This window comes from Ctenopharyngodon idella, chromosome 3 (assembly GCF_019924925.1).
Source record: "Ctenopharyngodon idella isolate HZGC_01 chromosome 3, HZGC01, whole genome shotgun sequence".
NCBI classification, from domain to species: domain Eukaryota; kingdom Metazoa; phylum Chordata; class Actinopteri; order Cypriniformes; family Xenocyprididae; genus Ctenopharyngodon; species Ctenopharyngodon idella.
Window position 1 is genome coordinate 30,910,259 of NC_067222.1, and position 26,316 is coordinate 30,936,574.

General features: G+C 37.7%; 2 protein-coding genes and 1 gene segment (V, D, J or C); 1 reads left to right on the top strand and 2 right to left on the bottom strand.

Annotated features, from left to right (window-relative positions):
* The window catches only part of alkbh7 (alkB homolog 7), a 1,911-nt gene extending 399 nt beyond the window's left edge, over positions 1-1,512 (top strand). Inside the window, exons 2-4 of the mRNA XM_051888524.1 lie at positions 535-708; positions 800-924; positions 1,037-1,512. Of these exons, the coding sequence (XP_051744484.1) occupies positions 535-708; positions 800-924; positions 1,037-1,157 (420 nt within the window). The 3' untranslated portion in view covers positions 1,158-1,512. The remainder of the gene's footprint in view (positions 1-534; positions 709-799; positions 925-1,036) is intronic.
* An 81-nt stretch (positions 1,513-1,593) lies between these two features.
* gtf2f1 (general transcription factor IIF, polypeptide 1) lies at positions 1,594-13,189 on the bottom strand. Of its 3 annotated transcripts, none has more exons than XM_051888512.1 (15): positions 13,146-13,163; positions 12,959-13,046; positions 11,826-11,867; positions 11,597-11,643; positions 11,400-11,472; positions 11,079-11,272; positions 9,033-9,203; positions 8,738-8,943; positions 8,514-8,664; positions 8,341-8,399; positions 8,077-8,208; positions 7,330-7,400; positions 7,040-7,181; positions 3,231-3,363; positions 1,594-2,332 (listed from the first exon to the last, which is right to left on the bottom strand). In XM_051888512.1, exons 3-15 carry the CDS (start codon positions 11,835-11,837, stop codon positions 2,128-2,130), a joined length of 1,596 nt encoding a protein of 531 aa, XP_051744472.1. In that variant the 5' UTR covers positions 11,838-11,867; positions 12,959-13,046; positions 13,146-13,163; the 3' UTR covers positions 1,594-2,127. The 3 variants fall into 3 exon arrangements, with proteins under 3 accessions (XP_051744472.1, XP_051744471.1, XP_051744473.1); XM_051888511.1 differs by having other exon boundaries at positions 7,327-7,400; XM_051888513.1 differs by having other exon boundaries at positions 7,327-7,400; positions 12,959-13,189.
* A 1,322-nt stretch (positions 13,190-14,511) lies between these two features.
* On the bottom strand, positions 14,512-25,672 carry LOC127509616 (Ig heavy chain C region, secreted form-like). The segment is given in 8 exon segments: positions 14,512-15,012; positions 15,125-15,409; positions 15,634-15,948; positions 16,020-16,340; positions 16,418-16,714; positions 24,575-24,886; positions 24,980-25,264; positions 25,376-25,672. Coding segments are annotated over 8 exon segments (2,253 nt in total).
* Positions 25,673-26,316: the final 644 nt, after the last annotated feature.

Consider the following 26,316-nt stretch of genomic DNA (forward strand, 5'->3'; position numbering starts at 1 on the left):
TAACACGTATAACTTTACGTGTTTCTAACTATACTGTAAATAGTGCCATGATCCAACGTCATTTCATAACATACAAAACATACTCGTATTTTCACCGTTTTTATGATTGCTACTCAACGTTGATATCCATAGGTAATGCTTACTGAGTTTACTTACGTACAACCTACCAGTACTTTTCAAGTGAACCCCAAATTTCTTGAAAACGTTGAAATACGTAGTGTAGTAAAAGCCCTGAAATCTGCAAATAAAGAATTTGAGCGCGAATTGCGCGCGTTGGCAAATCAGAAAACTTGTTGGCGGTTCTCTTCCAATATTTTTAGTGTTTTATTTGTAACATTTCTGTTGTTTGGCTATTAATTACTTTCGCCCCATCTTCCAGTTCCTTGGTACGTTTCAAATGCTCTTACTATGCTTTCACTCATCAAAGACATTATGAATCATGCATGTTTGTAAGTAAGTCAGGAATGTAGTCCTCCAGGATTTGGATACGCATCAGGCTGTTACTTGCTTAACCTGAATCTCTTTTCCACTCAGGCTATCCACGGCTACAGAGAAACAGAGCGGCTGCAGTGGGGAGTTATGTGTGAAAGCATCTTAAGGCGGGTGAGAGCAGTTGCATTTCCTGAAGGCAGTCCACTGCTCGGGCCGATTCATGTTCTGGACCTGGATAAAGAGGGCTATATCAAACCCCATATTGACAGTGTGAAGGTCTGTGTGAAGTTATTAACTACAATATCATTCTCCACAGTTATTTGTACATTATTTCTGTTCTCTATGCCCGTTGCTTTCTCTTTGTCAGTTCTGTGGAAGCACTATTGCAGGGTTGAGCCTGTTATCCGATAGTATTATGCGTCTGGTCCCAGAAAATAATTCCACAGATTGGGTGGACTTGCTTCTGAGTCGGCGCTCACTTTATATATTGAGGTAGTTACCCAGCGTATTTACTTTTATTTCCTGTTATTCACAACGAAGATATTTTGCTTACCACAAAATGGGAACATCTATTTCAAAAGCTGTAAAACACTTTTTGCAACAGGGATGATGCTCGTTTTAAATTCACCCATGAAATCCTGAAAGATGAAGACTCCTTTTTCTCAGGGCAGAAGGTTCCACGCCATCGCCGCATCTCTGTGATCTGTCGAAACCTGCCTGTGTGAAGGAATTGAGACTACACTGACCATAGCACCGGTCTTGGAAACACTGTGGCTCACTGATCTAGAAGTTGACACATTGTTCACCTTTCAGATACTCTCGTATAGATGAAAAAATATCATCAATCAGATGCATTTTTCCTGGAATAACCACAAAGAAACTGTGGAAACAATGGGTAGCATTATAACATTCAGCTCACTGAAATGTGGTTTAAATACCTCTGGAAGATTTATGAAGGGGAGGGATTTGATTTATGCAATTTATAATGTAAAATGAGTGGGTAAAAGAAAAGAGGACAGTCATTGGAACTGCTTCTGCTTCTATTTACAATGTCTATGAATAAATATTTCCTGCTATCTACTATTGTGGCTCTCTTCTCAAATAAAATATTACTATTTCATAGAGTATTGCATTTAAAACAAATGAGCACAAACACTGGTATTCATTCTAAACAAATTTAATGTATTACCAAGGAGAAAAACTCCTGCAAAAGTTGTAACTGTAACAGCTTTTAAACGGTGCAATGTTCTTAAACCAGTTTAAAAAATAAAGCAGACAAAGAAATGAATGTGTAATAAAAAGCCACAGATGCAGCTGCATTCTCTGGGTAAAGTCGCTCTCAAAATTCATCAGCTTTCTTGAAAGAATATTACCCAGTGTCTCTCTGATAATAAACTCGTCATTAAGAGGCATGTGAAATTTACAAACACATCATTCCAATATCCATTATAATAAACAAAAACATACTCTATCTTTCTTCTCACCATTTTCTTTGTCGTTTTACTATTTGGACCTCCAGCGCTCTCATCACTAATTAACAGTATTTAAGAACTACTGTTAATAAATGCTGGATGATTTAAAGCAAAATGACAGCAAGATTCAGACCATCAAGGTCTTGGACTAAATGAGCTGTATTCTAAAAGGAGAGGCTGCTGGTGATGGGTGCTCAGTGTTTCACTCTCTCCTCAGTTGGGTTCACTCAGTGAGGTAGAAGTGCATCTTTTCATTGATGTTCTTCCTCTCTGGGTTAAGCCTCTTCAAGATCTGGGCGAGCACGTTGACCGTCTGCTCACTGCTGAGGCCTGTGCGCTTAGTCTGGAACTTCTTCAGCAGGTCTTTAGTGGTCATGGGCTTCCTGATGAGATACCTGCGCACGGCATCCTCCGTCAGCTGCACATCACTAAAGAGGAGATGGAAGAGTGGATTTTATTTGTGCTTCTTGAAATAAGCAAGACATAATATTGTTTGTGACTATGGCAGACCTTGTCAGCAATTTGGAGGGGAAAAAAAAGATACCATGAACTAATGTGTTGAAGATTTGTGATGTGTTTAGATTTAGCATAAACTTTAGCATACATGCACAGTGGCATACTGTTACTACAGCACTGCATGGTTTAATGTAAGTGTAACTGGGTCCAAGTTTCATGAAATAGAGGAAATGGACTGCACATCTGGAGAATGGAAAAAAAGATGGAACCCAGATTTGGGGAAAAAATTATCTGAAGTTTGTCTGAATCTGGGGAAGACACTAGGGAATGTTTAAAGTCACCACAAAATCAAATTCATGTGCCCATGTAATCTTTCATCAAAATAACTTCCCCTTCTTGCAGCGACATCTCTTCTCTTCTCTGATGATGCGTTTACTGGCGTAAGAGTGGGGGCAAATAAACGATTCAATCAATTTCCAAAGGACAAAATTAAGTCCCACCCTACATCTTTTTTCTTGTTCGAGAAGATGTTTCACTTGAATATAGTGCTGTGAAAAGTACAGACTACGATACCAAGTCAGTACTGAAATTTTAAAAATGATGCTTTGAGCCAATTCGTAAACACCTCTGATTGGCCATTGTGTTCACGCACTCATCAGAAATGTCTGTGATTGGCTACAATGAATCAGAGGTGTTTACAAATCCACTCAACAGCGCTCAGAGTCACATTTTTAAAATTTCAGTACTGACTTGGTATTGCGGTTGGTACTTTTGTCAACACTACTTGGATATATGTAACAAAAGGGAAGGAAAGACTATATCGCAACTTTATGTTTTTTATATCGCAACTTTGAGGGGGTGAAAAAGTACCTGGAGCTGGGGGTGGATTTCCCTGATGCTGGTTGGGGTGTGCTCTTTCCTGAAGAGCTCTGAGGGCTGGGCTCCATCTTTAATCTCTTTGCCGCCGGAGTCTCTGAGCTTGGTATTGTCGTCTGCCGCTTACCTGTGACAGAAGAGCATAAACATTAAGTTTAAAATTTGCTAAAAACTTTAGCAGTGAAGAGAAACAGAGACAAAATGAAATAAGAAGATACTAGGTAGGTAATATAACGTTATGGCTTATTAATGCATTTATTAATGCACCCTGATGCCGTCCCAGATGTACATGACTTTCTCTCTTCAGATAAACAGAATCGAAGATTTTTAGAAAAATAAACACACAAGAGTGTTGTGAAACCTGCTGAAGAATGACCGTCCTGTGCGTCCGTGGGTATTACCAGTGTGGGTATTGTCATGTTTCACAACCTGCTGACGATTACATTAAGTGAACATGACAATCGGCTTGAAGCGATGGTTTATAGTTAAAAAAAAACAAAAAAACATTTAAAATCGATTCTTATAACCAGCAATGTGTTATTTGGAGATACCTCAAAATCCTGCGATGCAATTACGATACAATTCGATTCAGGGATATCTTGATCGATATCTTGATATGTGCCTATTTTACACAACCAGTTACATTTTTATTACCTCATGTCAAAAATATAACAAACATTTATTTGAAAATTTCTCATCCTGCACCCTGCCTGGGACACCCACAAATAAAAAAATTTCAGTCACACAGGAGATCAGTAATCTGATGACAGTTTAAGACATGACAAGACTCAAAGTATTTTAGGCAATGTCAAAAATGTACCGAAAAACAAGTAAATTTATATATGAATAGATACTATAAAATTAAAAGATTTCTTTTAAATGTATAGCACAGCTTTTTAATGAGGCAACAACAAATGATAGATAGGATAGAACAAGATAGACTTAATATTCTTTCATTGTGCAAAAGTATTATAGTATAAATTGCTCCAATACAGAGTGGTGCAAACCGCTTATGCGCATCCCGTGTGCAGAATGATGGGCTTGAAGCAACATGGCTTCTCGTTGGAAAGTTCAAAACACAAAGGAAAAGATATTGATGCGTGGTGTATTAAATCTATGCAACAGTATATTGAGCCTTTCCCTTTAACAGTTTTAAATTTCAGATACTGAGCACGTGAAGAACAAATCATAGTGCTCTCTACTGCAGTGGTGTGATCTAACAGACACCCGATAGAAAGTAACATGATTTAGAAATAGCAATAAACTCTAGCAAGATGTGTGTTATTTCTGCAAGGCTTTAAACACGAGCAACTGATAAACTTTAGTGACGATTCATCACCCGACTCCCAAGCGTCTTTCACGGGCTCTAAAAGGTAGTTTAAACGAGAATGCACGCATTGGTGATAATGCATAGACTGACATTGCGTGAGAATGTGGAGAGTGTGAAAAAGGTGCATCTTAAATTTATAATTAATATCGATTTGTTACAAGTTGCATCGATACATCGTTTAAATGTGTGACGATAAGATGTATCGATCTATATCGATGTATTGTTACACCCCTATTGATTACCGACGTGTTCACGTTGGAGGTACTGTGCACTTGCGTTATATGGACAAAAATCTTTGTGTTCATCTGAAGAAAGAAAGTCATATACATCTAGCACAGCAGCCAAAATGGAGAGAAAACTATGCATTATCAAACAAAAATGCATTAGTGTAGACAAGGAAGAATTTGTGTCCCTTTAACTGTGAAGTGTGATTAAAAAAAAAAAAAAAAAAAAAAAAAAATACTAATACTAGGCATGGGCTGGTATAAGATTTTGACGGTATGATAACCTTGAGCAAAAATATCACAGATTCACGGTATTGCAATTACAGATCTAAAATGTGTTATTTTAAAATGTCTAGGTAAAATCAACTTTTTTTCCTTTGAACACAATATATTTCTAAGCAACACAATATTTGGAAAAGTAGTAAACATGTATTTTAGATTAAATAATTAAAATAAATAATTTAATTCTTCTTAATTAAATTAAAATTATATAAATAAAATAAATGCAGTCATTTAAGTGAGCCTAAACCTGCAGAACAATAATTAAAACAGAAATTTAATTATTTTTTTTTGTAAAAAAAAAGTTGCAGTCACTTGAGTTAAGCATGTGATCAGCTAAAGAACATATTAATAATAAAAATATTAAAAAGTATTAATAGAGTTATTATATGATATAATCATTTATTATGTTTATATTACAGAACAACAGTAAGATTTCAATACTAATATTCATGGATGTCTTTATTGAGTACCTCAGAGATGACGTGTTTTTGTAGGCCAACCCAAAAGTTAGCAGCGCACGGGTTCCCTCGATCGAAAGCCTATGCATTTTTCCCATAAACTTTTGGAAAATCGCAAAAAATAAGCTCTGTGTTTAACAAAGGGTTATGACACTTACACGTTTTGTCTATCAAGATAATCTTTACAAGTTAACACAACATTTATACATTTTGAAGCCTAAATAAAGTCGTCGGATATAAAAAGCTAACAGTATATAAGCTATAAACGGACTACAGCACACCATGGTCGCGGATCATCGTCACCACCATCAAGCTTCCTCAAACTTTATTTAAAAACATGCTCGCTGATTATGATCTGCGCTGTGTATGAATACTTATCCACTTTTTCATGAGAAATGCTGTACAAATGTCCTGTTTGTCATGATGATGTCTAAAGTCCCCGCCAAAGGAAGTAGTCCCTTTTAGCAACTTGTTAGCAACCGCCATTTTTAAGACACAATAAAGGTTTTAAGAAAAAAAAAAAAAAAAAAATCTCAAGCGGGTTATAACTGGTGTGTTTTATGTCATAGATCAAAACGTGAAAATATTTAGAGGCTTTGTTAACCACAGACCTTATTTCAGGCGATTTAGCAAAAACCCATTCAAAAAACCCATTGACTTCGGGGTGATGGAACCGGAAGTCCTAAAATGCTAACTCACTTCCGGGTTTTGCCTACATTGTCAAATAAGCGTGAATAAGCGTTTTAGCGCTGATTTTTACTCGCATTTGGCGCTTTGAACCCTGGCGATCATGCTAAGTGTCCCGCAAATGGCGCTGCGTGCTCGTGCAGCTCTGTCAAAAGTAATCCGTGCATGAAATAAAGTTATTAGAAAACGTAACATTTTGCAGTTTATTAAGTAATTGTTCAGGCCATTTTGTGATTTCAATCATCAGACATTTACCAGCCACTTCACTTCATCTTTTTCAATGGGGGAAAAAGTTTCAGGGGTTCACCTCCTTCTGCCTTCCTACACACACACACACAGGTGACTGACTGAATGACTGCTCACACCAACGGGGGGGAGGGGTCGTGTTACTGAGTACGCTGCACACAGCCTGGAGAATTCCTGCACTTTGCGTCTTTGACAGGACATAAAAAAAACCCAGCTCATACCGCAGGAATGGTATCGCGGAAAAATTTTGTGGTTTTGAAACCGTGACGTTTTCAAACCGCGGTATACCTTGAAACCGGTAATGGGCCCATGCCTAACTAATACCAATAGTAATAATAATAATAATAATAATATTAAACAAAATAAATACAATTAATTATAATTAGAAAAATAATATGGCTTTTAAAACTTTTTGTAATCTCTTTGCAATGATTTACCCCTCTACCACAATATAGCTGAATTCTTTTTATTTTTCTCCGCAATTATCAAAAATTATTAAATCAATTAACTAATCGTATCATATTATGTAATTAATTTAACCGAACGTTTTAATCCATCGAGTTTCTTTGAGTGTACCTTGTTCCAGTTTGTTGGCAGCGGCACGTAGAGTGTTTGAAGTGGCAGCGTTGTCGATAGAAGGTGTGCCAGGCCGACTTCCTGTTCTTGAACTACCTGCTGAGCCACGCCCGCCCCCTCGCTTAGGAGGTGTGCGCTTCTTCTGTGAAAGGGGAGACAACAAGAGAGAACTGTACCATAGACACGTGACACAACATCAGAAAAACAACAACTTCTCTCACTCTCTCCCTCTCATTCGATTCTCTCTCCCAAACAAAACGCACATACACACAAATATAGGCCATTACCACCATGAACAGTGCTGAAGCTGCCTCGCCTTCAATATCACTGTCCTCAGAGCTGTCTGACTCGCCACTGCTTTCTGAAAAAACAAAATGAAAAAAAAAAAGAGGAAAATATCAACATTAACTATATAGATAGAACAGAACGATAACTATTTCAGCATCCACACAAGTGAACAATAAATTTGTTTATTCTAAGTCAGGAATGGGCAAACTCAGTCCTGGAGGGCCACTGCTCTGCAGCAGTGTTGCCAATTGCTTTCAGCTGAAAGTTGCTAAAACTGGTCGCTAAATGACGTCATACTGGCGAGTCTACTGATCTATATTAATATAAATATAGATCAGTGGGTGAGTCATGGAATCTAGATAAGGTTTATCCAAGAGGTTGCCAGATGTGTTGCTAGGCTTTTGATAAAAGTCTCAAAAGGGACGGGGAAGTCATTAAATCTAACGACAAAATAGCTAAATTGGCAGCACTGCCCTGCAGAGTTTGGCTCCAACCGTAATAAAACTCACCTGCCTGTAGCATTCTAATAATACTGAAGGCATTGTTTAGCTGGTTCGGGTGTGTTTGATTCGGGCTGGAGCTAAGCACTGCAGGGCAGTGGCCCTCCAGGCCATATATATTGTATTACTTGATAATTGAGTTCTTCATTTTATTATAATTTTTTAAGTGGTACACCACCTAGCCTTCAATAAACATAATCATCACTTTTAAATACAACGAATGAATTGTCAAATTGAGTGTGATTTTACCTTTCTTTTTCTTCTTTTCCACCTGCACTGGTGTCTTCTTTCCATCTTCCTCCTCTTCTTCCTCCTTGGCATCTTCCTCATTCTTGTTTTCTTCCTCACTTTCTTCTTCACTCTCAGACATTTCATCAATTCCTGAAAAGAAAACAAAAAAGCCATAAGAGCTTCACAGAGTTGCTTCAAATCAAATATCTGCATTAGATGATGTGCATTCCTGCAAGAAAAACTGAAAAAAAAAAAAAAAAAAAAAAACCTTCAGTCACCAACCTTTAGGGACATCCTCTCCCTTATTAGGCTTGGTCTTCTCTTGCTCCTCTTCTTCAGAACTGGAGCAAAGAAAGGAAGATGATAATGATTAGACTAGAGTTACAATGAAAAGAGGGCTTTTTGCATGTGACAACAGTAAGTGTACATAAAGATTTGTGTGTCATTGGAGTCACCTGCTCTCATCAGACATGTAGTCCACCTCCAACCCCTCAAAGTCGCCATCATCACTATCCTCGAATCCTTCCAAGTCGCTGCCCTTTTTCTTCTTCTTTCCCTTGCCTTTGGGGCCTTTGTCCTTTTTACCTTTCGACTTGGTTTCATCATCTTCATTGAAAGAAGAAATTATTAAGAAAGTTCTACATTTGGCACTCCTCTTCCTCTCAGACCCTTTGCTCACCCTCTCCATTGCTGCCGTCGCTCTCATCGCTGCTCATTTCCAGGTCATCCTCGAGGTCATGTATGCGCAGGTCTCCACCCCTGCCTCCCTTTTTCTTCTTTTTCTTCCCTCCTTTTTCTCCTTCCTCCTCATCCTCGTCTCCTCGCTCTTGTTCTCGGAGACGTCGCTGGAGCATGATACTAAAGTGGTTCACCACCTTGTTCCTCCTATATGGAAAAATAAGCAGATGTGATGTTTGAGCATGGGAAACCGTCAGGTTTGTTCTCATGAATGCAACCACTCAATCTGCCCTCACCTGCCCCACTCTTCCTCTGCCTCCTCAGCTGTGAGTGTGCGGTGTTTGGCCTGCGGTGTGAAGTTATACCAGGCGTGCACAGGAAACGCCTCAAAGGCACCATCAGCACACTGTGTGAAGATGTAGTAGGAAGCGTTCTCTGTGACTCCGCCTTTTTTTAGACCCTTGAATCTGAGTGGTAGAGAGGAACATGAGGTGTTGTCCAAAGGCATGTAACATGAAAACACTTGACCCTATGAATAAACACTTGGCCCAATGAATACCGTTTTATTTCTTCCCAAATTCAGTTTTATTTTTTACCAAATTCCATGTTTTCTGTTTTCATCTTCTGGATTCCATTTTAATGGTTTAATGAAATTGTAATAATTAAAAGCGCTGCACTACAGTACTGTGTCTATTAATGGTTATAGCACCAGTAAAGTCTTCAGCTAGTCAGCTTGAGATCCTTTCCATCTAAACTGGTTATATCTATTAAGCCTAGTATTGAATGTTACATGAGCAGTAGGATAATCTCTCTCTTTTTTGAGTTAAGAGAAAGAAGCATATTCATCCACACAGTCACGCAGAAAATGTAAAGTCAATGTCCCTACAATAACAAACCGTCGTGCATCTAATAAATTATTCATTCAAGAACGTTGTGCAAGTTTACTTCAACAATGGAGCCGCGAACGTCACATACTTTTGAAAATCCAGTGTTTAGTTGATCCTGGAAAGCGCTCATTCTCACAGCTGTAAACACGACAACATAAAGAATGTGACACACACGTCTCCCAGAAATTTGGGCTTTCTCAATTCCATGAATGCAGAGTAACGACTTGCGTTCTCGTGGAGTCCGTTCTTGCCAGGCGACCTTGAAAGAACGAACTCAGAAGGACGCGAAGACACAGAACGCATCATTTGAGAATTGAGATATGCTGCGATCTTGTTGCTCAACTGACCGTCCCAGCATCTTATAAGTGGCTACAAATGTCATAACTTATTAAAAGATTTCTTTCATTTCTTTCTTTTTATTTTACCGCGTATATTTATTCTTTTTTATATGCCAATAAAAATACTGCAGGCTTTCCTCAGGTTATCGCTTTATTAAAATTAAGCAAAACAAACGTAATTTTTTTTACTTTCACAAGCCGTCACGTAGCCTATTTGCAAGCTTGTAGCGGGAATCTCATGAGTGAGAACCATAAAGCTTGCAGGCTTCCGTACGTCAACCGCCCGCAGTGTCTTCTGGGATTTTTAACGGTTCGATTCTCGGTGCGTTCCAAACGGGATATATCGCCCTCCGAAGGGCACTTCGGAGTGAAAACAATCATGGCCTCCATATTGAAGGGTCGTTCCAAACCGAAGTGCTCAAAAACTGGCCACTTCAAAGGGCCCTTCGGAATGAAGGATTTTGAAGGGTACTACTGATGGACACTTCGGGCCCCCATGATCCTTTGCACAGGGAAGTTGTTTGACGTCACAGAATAGGTACAGAAGGTTAGGAGTTCCATTTTACCTATAAATGTGTATATATAGTATTTTTCTATACTACTGCAATATTTATACGAGTTAGATTTGGTACATTATTATGGTCAAAATGATATTGTACTTCAACAAAAATACTTTACAGCTCCCTTTATCAGCCCATTAAAATGTATCAAATACATAGACACAATATATTTAACGCAAAAGACCGGCAGTAGCTTATAATGTTACTACAGTAAATGAATGCGTATTAATGCAAAGAGTAAACCAGGGGAAAAAGGACAAAGGCGCCTCCTTGATTGTCTCGTTAAGATGACGCTGAAGTGCGTTCCAAAAAAATAGTTTTTTTGACCCCTACACCCTTCATCCCTTCAAAGCTCTCACTCCGGAGGGTAAACCCTTTGAAGGGATTAGGGCATAGGGATGAGCCCTTCCAAATGGAACGCAGCGTCTCTCAAGTCTGCATTCGATGCATCCTCGATATCAAGAACACATCCAGGTACTTTCATGCGTCCTCTGTTCTTGCGTTCTTGAGTACTGAAATTGAAATTCGACGCAAAAAATAAAAGCAGAAACTTGTACCTTCTTCCTGCCTTGCCGTTAACTTTAAGGATCCAGGGCTGGTCCTCCACCTTGAACTCCTTCGTAATGATGCCATACTTCTTCCTCCGTGATTCCTCTCTCTGTTTCTTTCCAAACTCACTGCCTGCCGCCCCCTCCTGACTCTCCTCCTCACCATATATACGCCTATTACTCATGTCCCGCTCCATACGAGCCTAAACATGACATACATATACAGATAATAAAAAAAAAGAAAAGAAAACATATAGAAAAAGACAGTGAAGAAAAGAAAATGTTGCATGGAATAAACTAAAGTAGTGGCCTTATGTAATGCCTGTTTACCTGAGTCCAGGTGGAACAACTGACTTTATCACCAGAATTGAAAGCCATTATGTTGTATTTCTTATTGGTGTTTCTGTTGGGCAAGTAAGAAGACCCAAGATCAAATACCAATCACTTTCCTTGACAGAGATCTATAGACACTCTAGTTGAAATCATATAATACAAAATAATATAAATAAATTAAAATTAAATCTTACTTAGGAACTCGAACTACATACTCCGTCGTGGAGGAACTGCTGCTCCCCTGAAACATGAACAATCTCTTAGGGCTGAGAGACAGGTTATACTTCTAAGAGCTTTTACAACTGAACTGTACAGTTTGACGATATTATAGATACAATTTTCTAAAATGACAGTTTGTATTCTGCCAAATCTGACTGGTGTTGGATAATCTGAATGATTATAACTAGATGCTTGGGCACTTACCAGTGATGTCATCACTGCAGAGCAAGAAGTACCCTTAATAACCTGCAAGAACATAAGTTATTTAAAACAAATGAAACAGAACAAATGCACATCTCTCATTGTCACCTGTTGTGCTGACATCTAGAGGTGTGGATGCAGAATCACACACAACACTGTAGAAATTCACTATTCACAGTAAGCCTTGATTACATGCATTTCATTTAGAGTTGTCTTTTTACATTTGAATTTGGACTACTGTATTTTTACAGTATACAAGTGCTGAATATGCAGACATTCAATAGTGTACAATATTCAATACAATACTTTACTTGCAGTACATACGTTATACAATATATTCACCTTACTTGGTTGCGATTATTATACTTTTGTATGTAATTGCATATTTTGTTTAGTGTATTCAATATACTTTTTTTTCTGTAACTATTTGCTTTGGATGCTGTGTTCTTCATTTTTTTTTAATGTAGTGTCCAGTGAATGATCTGTAGTGTTTATATACTGACTGATGTGTGTATGATCTGAAAGTATTGTTTGATTTTGAGTACAGGTGAAATGGTTTTGAGCCAATTGATTTTGCCAGAAGAGTCAGGGGTTTTGTGAATGCAGTTTGAAGATTTGGTTTTGTGTTTAATGTTGTGAGGAAATAAGTGAAGGTTTCAGGTATGTGTTTCAGTAATTGTGAAAATAGTAATTTATTCTGTCAACTAAAGTGTTGAATTACAGAGAAGTTATCAAGATAAAGTGAGTAGCATTCGGCTGGTCATATGATCAACATGTTGGCCCACATGAGGCGACCCGCTCAATGTAAAATAAAACCTTAATTAAAAGAAACAGCTTTTATATTGGCTGCTGCTATGACTGGATCCTTCGTACAGCATCAGGTCATCATGGGAAAATGAACCCATCAATGACAGGCTGGCTGCATTACCTGGTTATTGTTACACACTTTCAATGTCTCGATTTAAAAGCCAATGAAAATGGACAGCGCATATTCTCAATATCATTATTATACTGGATGAATTCACCGACTGTTTTAACATCCAGAGTATAAATTCAAGGCAGAAAACGCGCCAAACTCGCCGTAAAATCTTTAGTTGTGCTATGGAGATGTTGATGTATGTTTGAAATGAACGTACCTTCAACCGGCCAACTAGAGAAGATCCGATGATCTTTTGCTTGTAGTCACTTTGCTTGTAGTACCTCGTCCGGCTGCTGATATCGTTTCTTATTAGGGTATTCGATAAATAGGTATAATAAATTCTCTTAAAAAAGGGTATACTAACAAAATTAGAGAAATGATGAAAGCAGCTCACAACCTCTCACCCACAACTAATAGTCTTCTTCTCTGCGCTTGTCATTAGTTTCATGGAGACTTACTGCCACCTGCTGTACCGATTCATTACTGCAGTGAGTCTGTGTGCATTGAACACAAAACAGATTTCATTTATTTATTTTGTTCTTATTTTTCTATGGAGCATTAACACTGACTTGGAAACTTTGTCCGTTCTTCTTCTTCTTCTTGTTCTTCTGTTTTTTGGCGTGTTGCATCCTGTGTGCAAATCGCCACCTACTTTTGCTGTTATGCAGTCATGGTTTATTTTTAATCAATTTCTTCCTTGTTTTTGCTCTTTTCTAATTGTTTACATATACTTACATATCTAAATAATTATTCATACTTACATAATTTTTTTTTTTTTTTTTAATGCTCTATCCTATTCCTTCTTCCCAGGACCCACCTGGCGCTGCGTGTTCAGCTCCTCCATACTAATTCCGTGGTCTCCTAAGATCCAGAATAGACTAGAGCATACGCGTTTTATATTTAAATCCTTTCACTTAACCCAGTAGTATATATATATTTTATTAATGTCCTGTATCCAACTCTATCTCTATTAAAATCATATCCTAATAAATATTCCAAATCCTTATTTACCTTTCCTTCTTTGTTTAAAAATTATATTAACTTTGTCCGTTATCCCAGACTTTAAATTTTAAACTATGAAAATCCATCATAAAAATCTAAATTATTAACATGTTTGAAACAATGATAATCTAAATAGAGTAAAATATATATATACATCCCATGATTTACTCACCCTCAAGCCATATATGACTTTCTTCTTTCAGACGAACACAATCGGAGATATATTTAACAAATATCCTGGCTCGTAAAAGCTTCATAATGGTTGTGAAATCCATCCATCCATCCATCCATCCATCCATCCATCATAAACATAATCCATATAGGTTAATAAAGGCCTTCTGAAGTGAAGTCAGGGGTTACTAGCTTCTTACTAGGCATCTGCCAGAAGCTAGTTATTATAGTTAAGAAGGTTTTAAATATGGATATTTTTCTTACAAAACCCCATCGCTTTAAGGCCTTTATTTAACCCCTGGAGCCATATGGATTGTATTTATGATGGATGGGTGTTTTTTCAAAACACGCCCCCATTCACTACCATTACAAATTTAGGTAGAGGCAGGATATTTTATATCTATAATATATCTCTGATTGTGTGTATTTGAAAGAAGATAGTCATATACTGTACACCTGGCTTGAGGGTGAGTAAATCATGGGATCATTTTCATTTTTGGGTGAACTATCCTTTTAAATAGTGTGTAAATATTATTTAAACATATAGGATGATACCTAAAATTCTGGCTGTGAAATTTAGACAATGGAGTTCGACAATTTTATTCCAAAATTTTATTTAATTACAGAATGTTTTTAAACACACAATGCACAATTTAAGATACAGTGGAACTTTATGGATTAATTTTTTAAAAAATGACAGAAATCTCATGTGATATGTTTATAGACTGCTATATATTGTTAGTATAGACAGATTAAATTAATAATAAAAAGTGTTAGAAGATTTATTCACTTTAGATGTCCACAGGGCCAAAAGTTGATATTTACCATATCACTTTTGCAAAGCTAAGAAAACTTAAAGAAAATGCATAAACTAAAAGCAAAGGAAGCCAGGGAAACACACACACACACACACACACACACACACAAATGTTGCTCATTCAGGCTTCACTTTGAGCAATGTCACTGTGCAGCCATAGAGAAGAGAGAGGAGGAAGAGGGCGAGGAAGGCACAGGCCATATTCCATGCCTCTTCAACTGTATCCTGTGTGACAGATTCAGGTCTGTTCTCATTCATAAATATAGCCTCTTCAAACATTGCTGTAAAATGCAAACAGAGGAAACACATTTGAAAATTATGAAATTTCTAAAGTTTATTGACTTAGTTATATCCTTGATAAACTTATGTTTTAGTGCATGAAATATTTGATACCTGATTTGGAAATGTTATGCAACTGGGTACCAGTAGCATGAGTGATTCTGCAGCTGTACACCTCACCAGGTGCCCACTTTGCAGGCAGGAGCTGCAGGTAACTTCGGATGCTAAATTTTCCATCAGGGCCTTTTGCAGGGTTGGTATCATTATGGGCAGACACTTCAGTCGTTCCAAGCAGCCAGGTGATGTTGATGGCGGATGGGCTGAAACCATACACCAGACACACCAGCCTACTAGCACTCTGCAGCAGCTCTACAGATGGAGCAGAGTGGATCACCGAGGCTAAAAATAAATAAATAAATAAAAAACAGTGGGAGAAACAGATCAGGTAATAGGGTAAATGCAGAGAGGTATATATGCTGCATTTCAATTCTGTTGTATTTACTCTCTTAGTGTTTACTGTCATATATATATATAACTGTATGAAACCAGCATGAATACAATCTGAGCAATTCTGGTCAATGATGTCATGTGCTATTTAAAAATTTTTCTGTGATAGCACCCACCATACAAGTTCTCCAAAGTTGCGTTAAATGGACTTTGGGATGACTCATGAGAAACAATGCAAGAGTACGCGCCTTCTTTCCTCTGTGATGCAGGCAATATTAGGGCACTATGCATTGAAAAACCTCCTGAAGTGTGAGCAACCACAGGACTGTTAGTGAAGTGAGACTCATCGAGTTTCGTCCCATTTAGTTGCCACTCTACGGAGATATCAGATGGGAAGAAACCAGTGATGAAGCAAAGAAGGCTGGTATTTTGGAGTCCAGAGAGATCGCTGTCTGAGGGTCGGAGGATGCTCACAATGGGTTGTTTGGGGTCTGTGGACATTAGGCAACGATTAGTAATGAAAAAAATCTTTAACGGAAGGTTGAGAACTGTAAGTGCTCACCTCTGGTTTTTGAGATGTTGTGCTGCTGTGTGTCTTTAGAGCACAAATGCTTTACCTCACAGGTAAAGTGAGCATATGCATTCCACTGGTCAAATGAAACCTTCAGAATACTTTCCTTGCTTTGAGTGCCATTGGCATGATCTATGGGATTTTGTTCAAAGACATTTGAATTAGCTCCATTCTTTTTCCACCGGATGGAGAAATGCTTGACACTCTGACCAACAACCAAACAGGTCAAATTCAGAGCTGCGCCAGATCTCACATGGTTTTGGGAAGGACCCAACAGGTAGACCGCTGCCTTCAGACTGGAAGGTGCAATCACTGTTGGATGGTAAGATAATTTGTTAAGATATTACATTCACTGAATCATAGGTCAGGAAACAAATTACAACTTTTACCTCCACAAATATTGATGTCTTTATTTTGTGTAGGTTTCGTACTGCCTCCATCAGCAATTTGACAGGTGTAAGTAACCCCTTGATTCCACTCTTGCTGTGGCACGGATATCTCACTGTACACTTTCACACGACCGTTCTCCATCATTGTGACATCAAAAGCTGTGTGAGGTTTCTCCACAGATTTTGAAAGCCATTTGATCTTCGGGTCAAATCCTTCCCCAGAACACAGCAGCTTCTGTGTCTCTGAACTAGACTGACCCACACTGGGAACAGCAACAAGCTCTACGGTAGGATCACCTGAGGGGAAAATGTATTAAATGTGCAGTGAAGGGAACTTAATACATCCATACATTAGTAAAATTCATTACAATCCATGAATTAATGTGGTATTGATGAAATGATAACACTTTACAATAAGGTTTCATTTGTTTACATTAGTTAACATGAACTATGAAGAAAACTTATAAAACATTTGCTAACATTAGTTAATGTAATCTCAGCATTTACTAATACATTTTTAAGATCAAAAGTTGTATCTGTTAACATTATGCACTGTGAATGAACATATTAACTAAAATGAACAAAGGTGAATAAGTTCTGTAAAATAATAATAATAATATATATATATATATATATATATATACAGTGGGTACAGAAAGTATTCAGACCCCCTTAAATTTTTCACTCTTTGTTATATTGTAGCCATTTGCTAAAATCATTTAAGTTCATTTTTTTTCCTCATTAATGTACACACAGCACCCCATATTGACAGAAAAACACAGAATTGTTGACATTTTTGCAGATTTATTAAAAAAGAAAAACTGAAATATCACATGGTCCTAAGTATTCAGACCCTTTGCTGTGACACTCATATATTTAACTCAGGTGCTGTCCATTTCTTCTGATCATCCTTGAGATGGTTCTACACCTTCATTTGAGTCCAGCTGTGTTTGATTATACTGATTGGACTTGATTAGGAAAGCCACACACCTGTCTATATAAGACCTTACAGCTCACAGTGCATGTCAGAGCAAATGAGAATCATGAGGTCAAAGGAACTGCCTGAAGAGCTCAGAGACAGAATTGTGGCAAGGCACAGATCTGGCCAAGGTTACAAAAAAATTTCTGCTGCACTTAAGGTTCCTAAGAGCACAGTGACCTCCATAATCCTTAAATGGAAGACGTTTGGGACGACCAGAACCCTTCCTAGAGCTGGCCGTCCGGCCAAACTGAGCTATCGGGGGAGAAGAGCCTTGGTGAGAGAGGTAAAGAAGAACCCAAAGATCACTGTGGCTGAGCTCCAGAGATGCAGTCGGGAGATGGGAGAAAGTTGTAGAAAGTCAACCATCACTGCAGCCCTCCACCACTTGGGGCTTTATGGCAGAGTGGCCTGACGGAAGCCTCTCCTCAGTGCAAGACACATGAAAAAACACCTGAAGGACTCCAAGATGGTGAGAAATAAGATTCTCTGGTCTGATGAGACCAAGATAGAACTTTTTGGCCTTAATTCTAAGCGGTATGTGTGGAGAAAACCAGGCACTGCTCATCACCTGTCCAATACAGTCCCAACAGTGAAGCATGGTGGTGGCAGCATCATGCTGTGGGGGTGTTTTTCAGCTGCAGGGACAGGACGACTGGTTGCAATCGAGGGAAAGATGAATGCGGCCAAGTACAGGGATATCCTGGACGAAAACCTTCTCCAGAGTGCTCAGGACCTCAGACTGGGACGAAGGTTTACCTTCCAACAAGACAATGACCCTAAGCACACAGCTAAAATAACGAAGGAGTGGCTTCACAACAACTCCGTGACTGTTCTTGAATGGCCCAGCCAGAGCCCTGACTTAAACCCAATTGAGCATCTCTGGAGAGACCTAAAAATGGCTGTCCACCAACGTTTACCATCCAACCTGACAGAACTGGAGAGGATCTGCAAGGAGGAATGGCAGAGGATCCCCAAATCCAGGTGTGAAAAACTTGTTGCATCTTTCCCAAAAAGACTCATGGCTGTATTAGATCAAAAGGGTGCTTCTACTAAATACTGAGCAAAGGGTCTGAATACTTAGGACCATGTGATATTTCAGTTTTTCTTTTTTAATAAATCTGCAAAAATGTCAACAATTCTGTGTTTTTCTGTCAATATGGGGTGCTGTGTGTACATTAATGAGGAAAAAAATGAACTTAAATGATTTTAGCAAATGGCTGCAATATAACAAAGAGTGAAAAATTTAAGGGGGTCTGAATACTTTCCGTACCCACTGTATATATATAGTTAATTGTTAGTTCATGTTAGTTATTGCATTAACTAATGTTAACAAATGGGACCTTATTGTAAGTGTTACCGATGAAATGTTCATTCCCTACCAAAAATGTATCCAGTAGGTTCTGATTTCCAGCTGCGATTGAAGGGACCATAAACTGTACAGGTAAAAGTTTTGTCTTTCTTCTGCTGATCAGTAGGTATTGTAAAAGGTGTGGTCAGGGACCAAATGTTTTCAGAAGGGGCAGAATCCGTACAAATGAAGTCTGAGATATCAGCATTGTTGGCCTGGAATTTGATGCAGACCTCACTAGAGGAGAGATCTTTTACAACACACTCCAGCAAAGCACTGTCAGACTGAGCTGATTTCTTGAAAGGCCTCCTGATCACTACTACAGGAACCTTTTTCATATCATCTGAAGAGCAAACATACATTTTAATACTTAATATGTGGTTTTCAGAATCTAAATTGTCATTAAGAACTTGATCAGTGCAAAATAAACACTTACCAGCTGGAATTTCTACTTTCTCTTCTGGGAAACATGGATGTTTAGCAATACAAGCAATAGTATTCAGTCTCGACCATTCATTTTTGGACAAAGTCAAGTTGTTTACAATGATATTGGGCTGTTCATTGGAAATGGTGCCAACTTTGCGGTCACCATTTGCCAACCACGACACTGTAGTTGTGTGTGGCGCTTTAACAGTACAAGAGAATTGGCGTTTGCTGCCCTTCAAAACTTCTTCGAGACGGGCTCTCTTTACTTTGATTGAAGCTTTGAACTCATTCTTGTCACTTATGGCATGTTGAACTCCACAAATACTGATGTCTTTATTTTGTGTAGGTTTCGTACTGCCTCCATCAGCAATTTGACAGGTGTAAGTAACCCCTTGATTCCACTCTTGCTGTGGCACGGATATCTCACTGTACACTTTCACACGACCGTTCTCCATCATTGTGACATCAAAAGCTGTGCTACTTTTCTCCCCAGATTTTGAAAGCCATTTGATCTTCGGGTCAAATCCTTCCCCAGAACACAGCAGCTTCTGTGTCTCTGAACTAGACTGACCCACACTGGGAACAGCAACAAGCTCTACGGTAGGATCACCTGAGGGGAAAATGTGTCAAATGTCCAGTGAAGGAAACTTAATACATCCATACATTAGTAAAATTCATTACAATCCATGAATTAATGTGGTATTGATGAAATGATAACACTTTACAATAAGGTTTCATTTGTTTACATTAGTTAACATGAACTATGAAGAAAACTTATAAAACATTTGCTAACATTAGTTAATGTAATCTCAGCATTTACTAATACATTTTTAAGGTCAAAAGTTGTATCTGTTAACATTATGCACTGTGAATGAACATATTAACTAAAATTAACAAAGGTGAATAAGTTCTGTAAAAAAAAAAAAAAAAAAAATATATATATATATATATATATATATATATATAGTTAATTGTTAGTTCATGTTAGTTATTGCATTAACTAATGTTAACAAATGGGACCTTATTGTAAGTGTTACCGATGAAATGTTCATTCCCTACCAAAAATGTATCCAGTAGGTTCTGATTTCCAGCTGCGACTGAAGGGACCATAAACTGTACAGGTAAAAGTTTTGTCTTTCTTCTGCTGATCAGTAGGTATTGTAAAAGGTGTGGTCAGGGACCAAATGTTTTCAGAAGGGGCACAATCCGTACAAATGAAGTCTGAGATATCAGCATTGTTGGCCTGGAATTTGATGCAGACCTCACTAGAGGAGAGATCTTTTACAACACACTCCAGCAAAGCACTGTCAGACTGAGCTGATTTCTTGAAAGGCCTCCTGATCACTACTACAGGAACCTTTTTCATATCATCTGAAGAACAAACATACATTTTAATACTTAATATGTGGTTTTCAGAATCTAAATTGTCATTAAGAACTTGATCAGTGCAAAATAAACACTTACCAGCTGGAATTTCTACTTTCTCTTCTGGGAAACATGGATGTTTAGCAATACAAGCAATAGTATTCAGTCTCGACCATTCATTTTTGGACAAAGTCAGGTTGTTTACAATGATATTGGGCTGTTCATTGGAAATGGTGCCAACTTTGCGGTCACCATTTGCCAACCACGACACTGTAGTTGTGTGTGGCGCTTTAACAGTACAAGAGAATTGGCGTTTGCTGCCCTTCAAAACTTCTTCGAGACGGGCTCTCTTTACTTTGATTGAAGCTTTGAACTCATTCTTGTCACTTATGGCATGTTGAACTCCACAAATACTGATGTCTTTATTTTGTGTAGGTTTCGTACTGCCTCCATCAGCAATTTGACAGGTGTAAGTAACCCCTTGATTCCACTCTTGCTGTGGCACGGATATCTCACTGTACACTTTCACACGACCGTTCTCCATCATTGTGACATCAAAAGCTGTGTGAGGTTTCTCCCCAGATTTTGAAAGCCATTTGATCTTCGGGTCAAATCCTTCCCCAGAACACAGCAGCTTCTGTGTCTCTGAACTAGACTGACCCACACTGGGAACAGCAACAAGCTCTACGGTAGGATCACCTGAGGGGAAAATGTGTCAAATGTCCAGTGAAGGAAACTTAATACATCCATACATTAGTAAAATTCATTACAATCCATGAATTAATGTGGTATTGATGAAATGATAACACTTTACAATAAGGTTTCATTTGTTTACATTAGTTAACATGAACTATGAAGAAAACTTATAAAACATTTGCTAACATTAGTTAATGTAATCTCAGCATTTACTAATACATTTTTAAGATCAAAAGTTGTATCTGTTAACATTATGCACTGTGAATGAACATATTAACTAAAATTAACAAAGGTGAATAAGTTCTGTAAAAAAAAAAAAAAAAAAATAAAAAATATATATATATATATATATATATAGTTAATTGTTAGTTCATGTTAGTTATTGCATTAACTAATGTTAACAAATGGGACCTTATTGTAAGTGTTACCGATGAAATGTTCATTCCTACCAAAAATGTATCCAGTAGGTTCTGATTTCCAGCTGCGACTGAAGGGACCATAAACTGTACAGGTAAAAGTTTTGTCTTTCTTCTGCTGATCAGTAGGTATTGTAAAAGGTGTGGTCAGGGACCAAATGTTTTCAGAAGGGGCACAATCCGTACAAATGAAGTCTGAGATATCAGCATTGTTGGCCTGGAATTTGATGCAGACCTCACTAGAGGAGAGATCTTTTACAACACACTCCAGCAAAGCACCGTCAGACTGAGCTGATTTCTTGAAAGGCCTCCTGATCACTACTACAGGAACCTTTTTCATATCATCTGAAGAACAAACATACATTTTAATACTTAATATGTGGTTTTCAGAATCTAAATTGTCATTAAGAACTTGATCAGTGCAAAATAAACACTTACCAGCTGGAATTTCTACTTTCTCTTCTGGGAAACATGGATGTTTAGCAATACAAGCAATAGTATTCAGTCTCGACCATTCATTTTTGGACAAAGTCAGGTTGTTTACAATGATATTGGGCTGTTCATTGGAAATGGTGCCAACTTTGCTGACATCATTTGCCAACCACGACACTGTAGTTGTGTGTGGCGCTTTAACAGTACAAGAGAATTGGCGTTTGCTGCCCTTTAAAATTTCTTCGAGACGGGCTCTCTTTACTTTGATTGAAGCTTTGAACTCATTCTTGTCACTTATGGCATGTTGAACTCCACAAATACTGATGTCTTTATTTTGTGTAGGTTTCGTACTGCCTCCATCAGCAATTTGACAGGTGTAAGTAACCCCTTGATTCCACTCTTGCTGTGGCACGGATATCTCACTGTACACTTTCACACGACCGTTCTCCATCATTGTGACATCAAAAGCTGTGTGAGGTTTCTCCCCAGATTTTGAAAGCCATTTGATCTTCGGGTCAAATCCTTCCCCAGAACACAGCAGCTTCTGTGTCTCTGAACTAGACTGACCCACACTGGGAACAGCAACAAGCTCTACGGTAGGATCACCTGAGGGGAAAATGTGTCAAATGTCCAGTGAAGGAAACTTAATACATCCATACATTAGTAAAATTCATTACAATCCATGAATTAATGTGGTATTGATGAAATGATAACACTTTACAATAAGGTTTCATTTGTTTACATTAGTTAACATGAACTATGAAGAAAACTTATAAAACATTTGCTAACATTAGTTAATGTAATCTCAGCATTTACTAATACATTTTTAAGATCAAAAGTTGTATCTGTTAACATTATGCACTGTGAATGAACATATTAACTAAAATGAACAAAGGTGAATAAGTTCTGTAAAAAAAAAAAAAAAAAAAAAAAAAAAAAAAAATATATATATATATATATATATATATAGTTAATTGTTAGTTCATGTTAGTTATTGCATTAACTAATGTTAACAAATGGGACCTTATTGTAAGTGTTACCGATGAAATGTTCATTCCCTACCAAAAATGTATCCAGTAGGTTCTGATTTCCAGCTGCGACTGAAGGGACCATAAACTGTACAGGTAAAAGTTTTGTCTTTCTTCTGCTGATCAGTAGGTATTGTAAAAGGTGTGGTCAGGGACCAAATGTTTTCAGAAGGGGCACAATCCGTACAAATGAAGTCTGAGATATCAGCATTGTTGGCCTGGAATTTGATGCAGACCTCACTAGAGGAGAGATCTTTTACAACACACTCCAGCAAAGCACCGTCAGACTGAGCTGATTTCTTGAAAGGCCTCCTGATCACTACTACAGGAACCTTTTTCATATCATCTGAAGAGCAAACATACATTTTAATACTTAATATGTGGTTTTCAGAACCTAAATTGTCATTAAGAACTTGATCAGTGCAAAATAAACACTTACCAGCTGGAATTTCTACTTTCTCTTCTGGGAAACATGGATGTTTAGCAATACAAGCAATAGTATTCAGTCTCGACCATTCATTTTTGGACAAAGTCAGGTTGTTTACAATGATATTGGGCTGTTCATTGGAAATGGTGCCAACTTTGCGGTCACCATTTGCCAACCACGACACTGTAGTGGTGTGTGGCGCTTTAACAGTACAAGAAAATTGGCGTTTGCTGCCCTTTAAAATTTCTTCGAGACGGGCTCTCTTTACTTTGATTGAAGCTTTGAACTCATTCTTGTCACTTATGGCATGTTGAACTCCACAAATACTGATGTCTTTATTTTGTGTAGGTTTCGTACTGCCTCCATCAGCAATTTGACAGGTGTAAGTAACCCCTTGATTCCACTCTTGCTGTGGCACGGATATCTCACTGTACACTTTCACACGACCGTTCTCCATCATTGTGACATCAAAAGCTGTGTGAGGTTTCTCCACAGATTTTGAAAGCCATTTGATCTTCGGGTCAAATCCTTCCCCAGAACACAGCAGCTTCTGTGTCTCTGAACTAGACTGACCCACACTGGGAACAGCAACAAGCTCTACGGTAGGATCACCTGAGGGGAAAATGTGTCAAATGTCCAGTGAAGGAAACTTAATACATCCATACATTAGTAAAATTCATTACAATCCATGAATTAATGTGGTATTGATGAAATGATAACACTTTACAATAAGGTTTCATTTGTTTACATTAGCTAACATGAACTATGAAGAAAACTTATGAAAACATTCGCTAACATTAGTTAATGTAATCTCAGCATTTACTAATACATTTTTAAGATCAAAAGTTGTATCTGTTAACATTATGCACTGTGAATGAACATATGAACTAAAATTAACAAAGGTGAATAAGTTCTGTAAAAAAAAAAATATATATATATATATAGTTAATTGTTAGTTCATGTTAGTTATTGCATTAACTAATGTTAACAAATGGGACCTTATTGTAAGTGTTACCGATGAAATGTTCATTCCCTACCAAAAATGTATCCAGTAGGTTCTGATTTCCAGCTGCGACTGAAGGGACCATAAACTGTACAGGTAAAAGTTTTGTCTTTCTTCTGCTGATCAGTAGGTATTGTAAAAGGTGTGGTCAGGGACCAAATGTTTTCAGAAGGGGCACAATCCGTACAAATGAAGTCTGAGATATCAGCATTGTTGGCCTGGAATTTGATGCAGACCTCACTAGAGGAGAGATCTTTTACAACACACTCCAGCAAAGCACCGTCAGACTGAGCTGATTTCTTGAAAGGCCTCCTGATCACTACTACAGGAACCTTTTTCATATCATCTGAAGAACAAACATACATTTTAATACTTAATATGTGGTTTTCAGAATCTAAATTGTCATTAAGAACTTGATCAGTGCAAAATAAACACTTACCAGCTGGAATTTCAACTTTCTCTTCTGGGAAACATGGATGTTTAGCAATACAAGCAATAGTATTCAGTCTCGACCATTCATTTTTGGACAAAGTCAGGTTGTTTACAATGATATTGGGCTGTTCATTGGAAATGGTGCCAACTTTGCTGACATCATTTGCCAACCACGACACTGTAGTGGTGTGTGGCGCTTTAACAGTACAAGAGAATTGGTGTTTGCTGCCCTTGAAAATTTCTTCGAGACGGGTTCTCTTTACTTTGATTGAAGGTTTTAACACAGACTTTGCTGTACAGGTGAAATGAATAATGTTAGTTTCATAGAATGATGATGCTTATATACTAATTATACTGTCATATCTAGCATATGTATGATTTATTTTCATTATTTTCAACTTACACGTGCACGAGTTATATTCTTGGGTGAAGGTCTTAGACTCGTGGGTGGCTTTACAAGTGTACCGTTTGCCTTCATACAGAGTGCCGATAGATATTTGACTTATGTAAGTATATTTTGTCTCCACTTTACCAATGTTCTGCAACACTTTATTATAATTAGCAGTGAGAGGCTGATTATCGCTTAACCAGTTTACAGTAACTCTTTCTGGGTAATAATCCTTCAACTGGCACTCCAACACAATGCCATCACCTTCCTCTTTACTCAGCAGAGCCATAGTGGGCACAGAGACACGTTTTACTATTAAAACAAAGAAAGAATCAATTAACTTGGACATTGTGTTTTAAACAGAACATATAAGAGGCACAAAGTTTATAAAAATCTAAATCAATCAATTATATGAATTTTTTTTTTTTTCAATAAATTCAAATAGACATATAAAATAATGATATTATGATATGGTGCTCCACCAAAAAAAAAAAAAAAAAAAAAAATGCTGTTAATGCTTCAGTGGGGTGGTTATTTACATCATGAGAGTTTTTAAAGTTGCAGATACTGGAATAGAAAAAAAAGGACAGAAAAGGAAATCACAAACATGCTTCAGAGAACATAGCAAATAGCAGATGGAAGCGTTAAGTAACAGTCAAGCTGAAATAGCAACCGAAAGCAGAACTGAAAACCATCTGCATCTCTGAGACAGGGTTGAGCACATCTGCACAGGAAAGACACCTTTCCATTTACATAAAATGCTTCTCCTTCTTATGCAATTTATGTTTTAATATACTTTGCTGCATGAAAAATTTATGCTTACAAATGTTCACAGTTAGAAGATGTTGTGCTTCAGTCACCCAATGAACAAAGTCTTGCAGATTTGGAGGAAATTAAGTATTGGATTTAAGAAATTTGTGTGCAATTTATTATATTCAGATATGAGGGAAATATTT

Bases quoted from the DNA above. Each gene is read 5' to 3' on its own strand.
- gtf2f1 (XM_051888513.1), bottom strand. The intron at 8,944-9,032 runs GTGAGGGCAGAT...TTTTCCATATAG, and splicing joins GCAGAGGAAGAGTGGGGCAG to GAGGAACAAGGTGGTGAACC. The intron at 8,209-8,340 runs GTTGGTGACTGA...TTTTCTTTTCAG, and splicing joins GGGAGAGGATGTCCCTAAAG to GAATTGATGAAATGTCTGAG.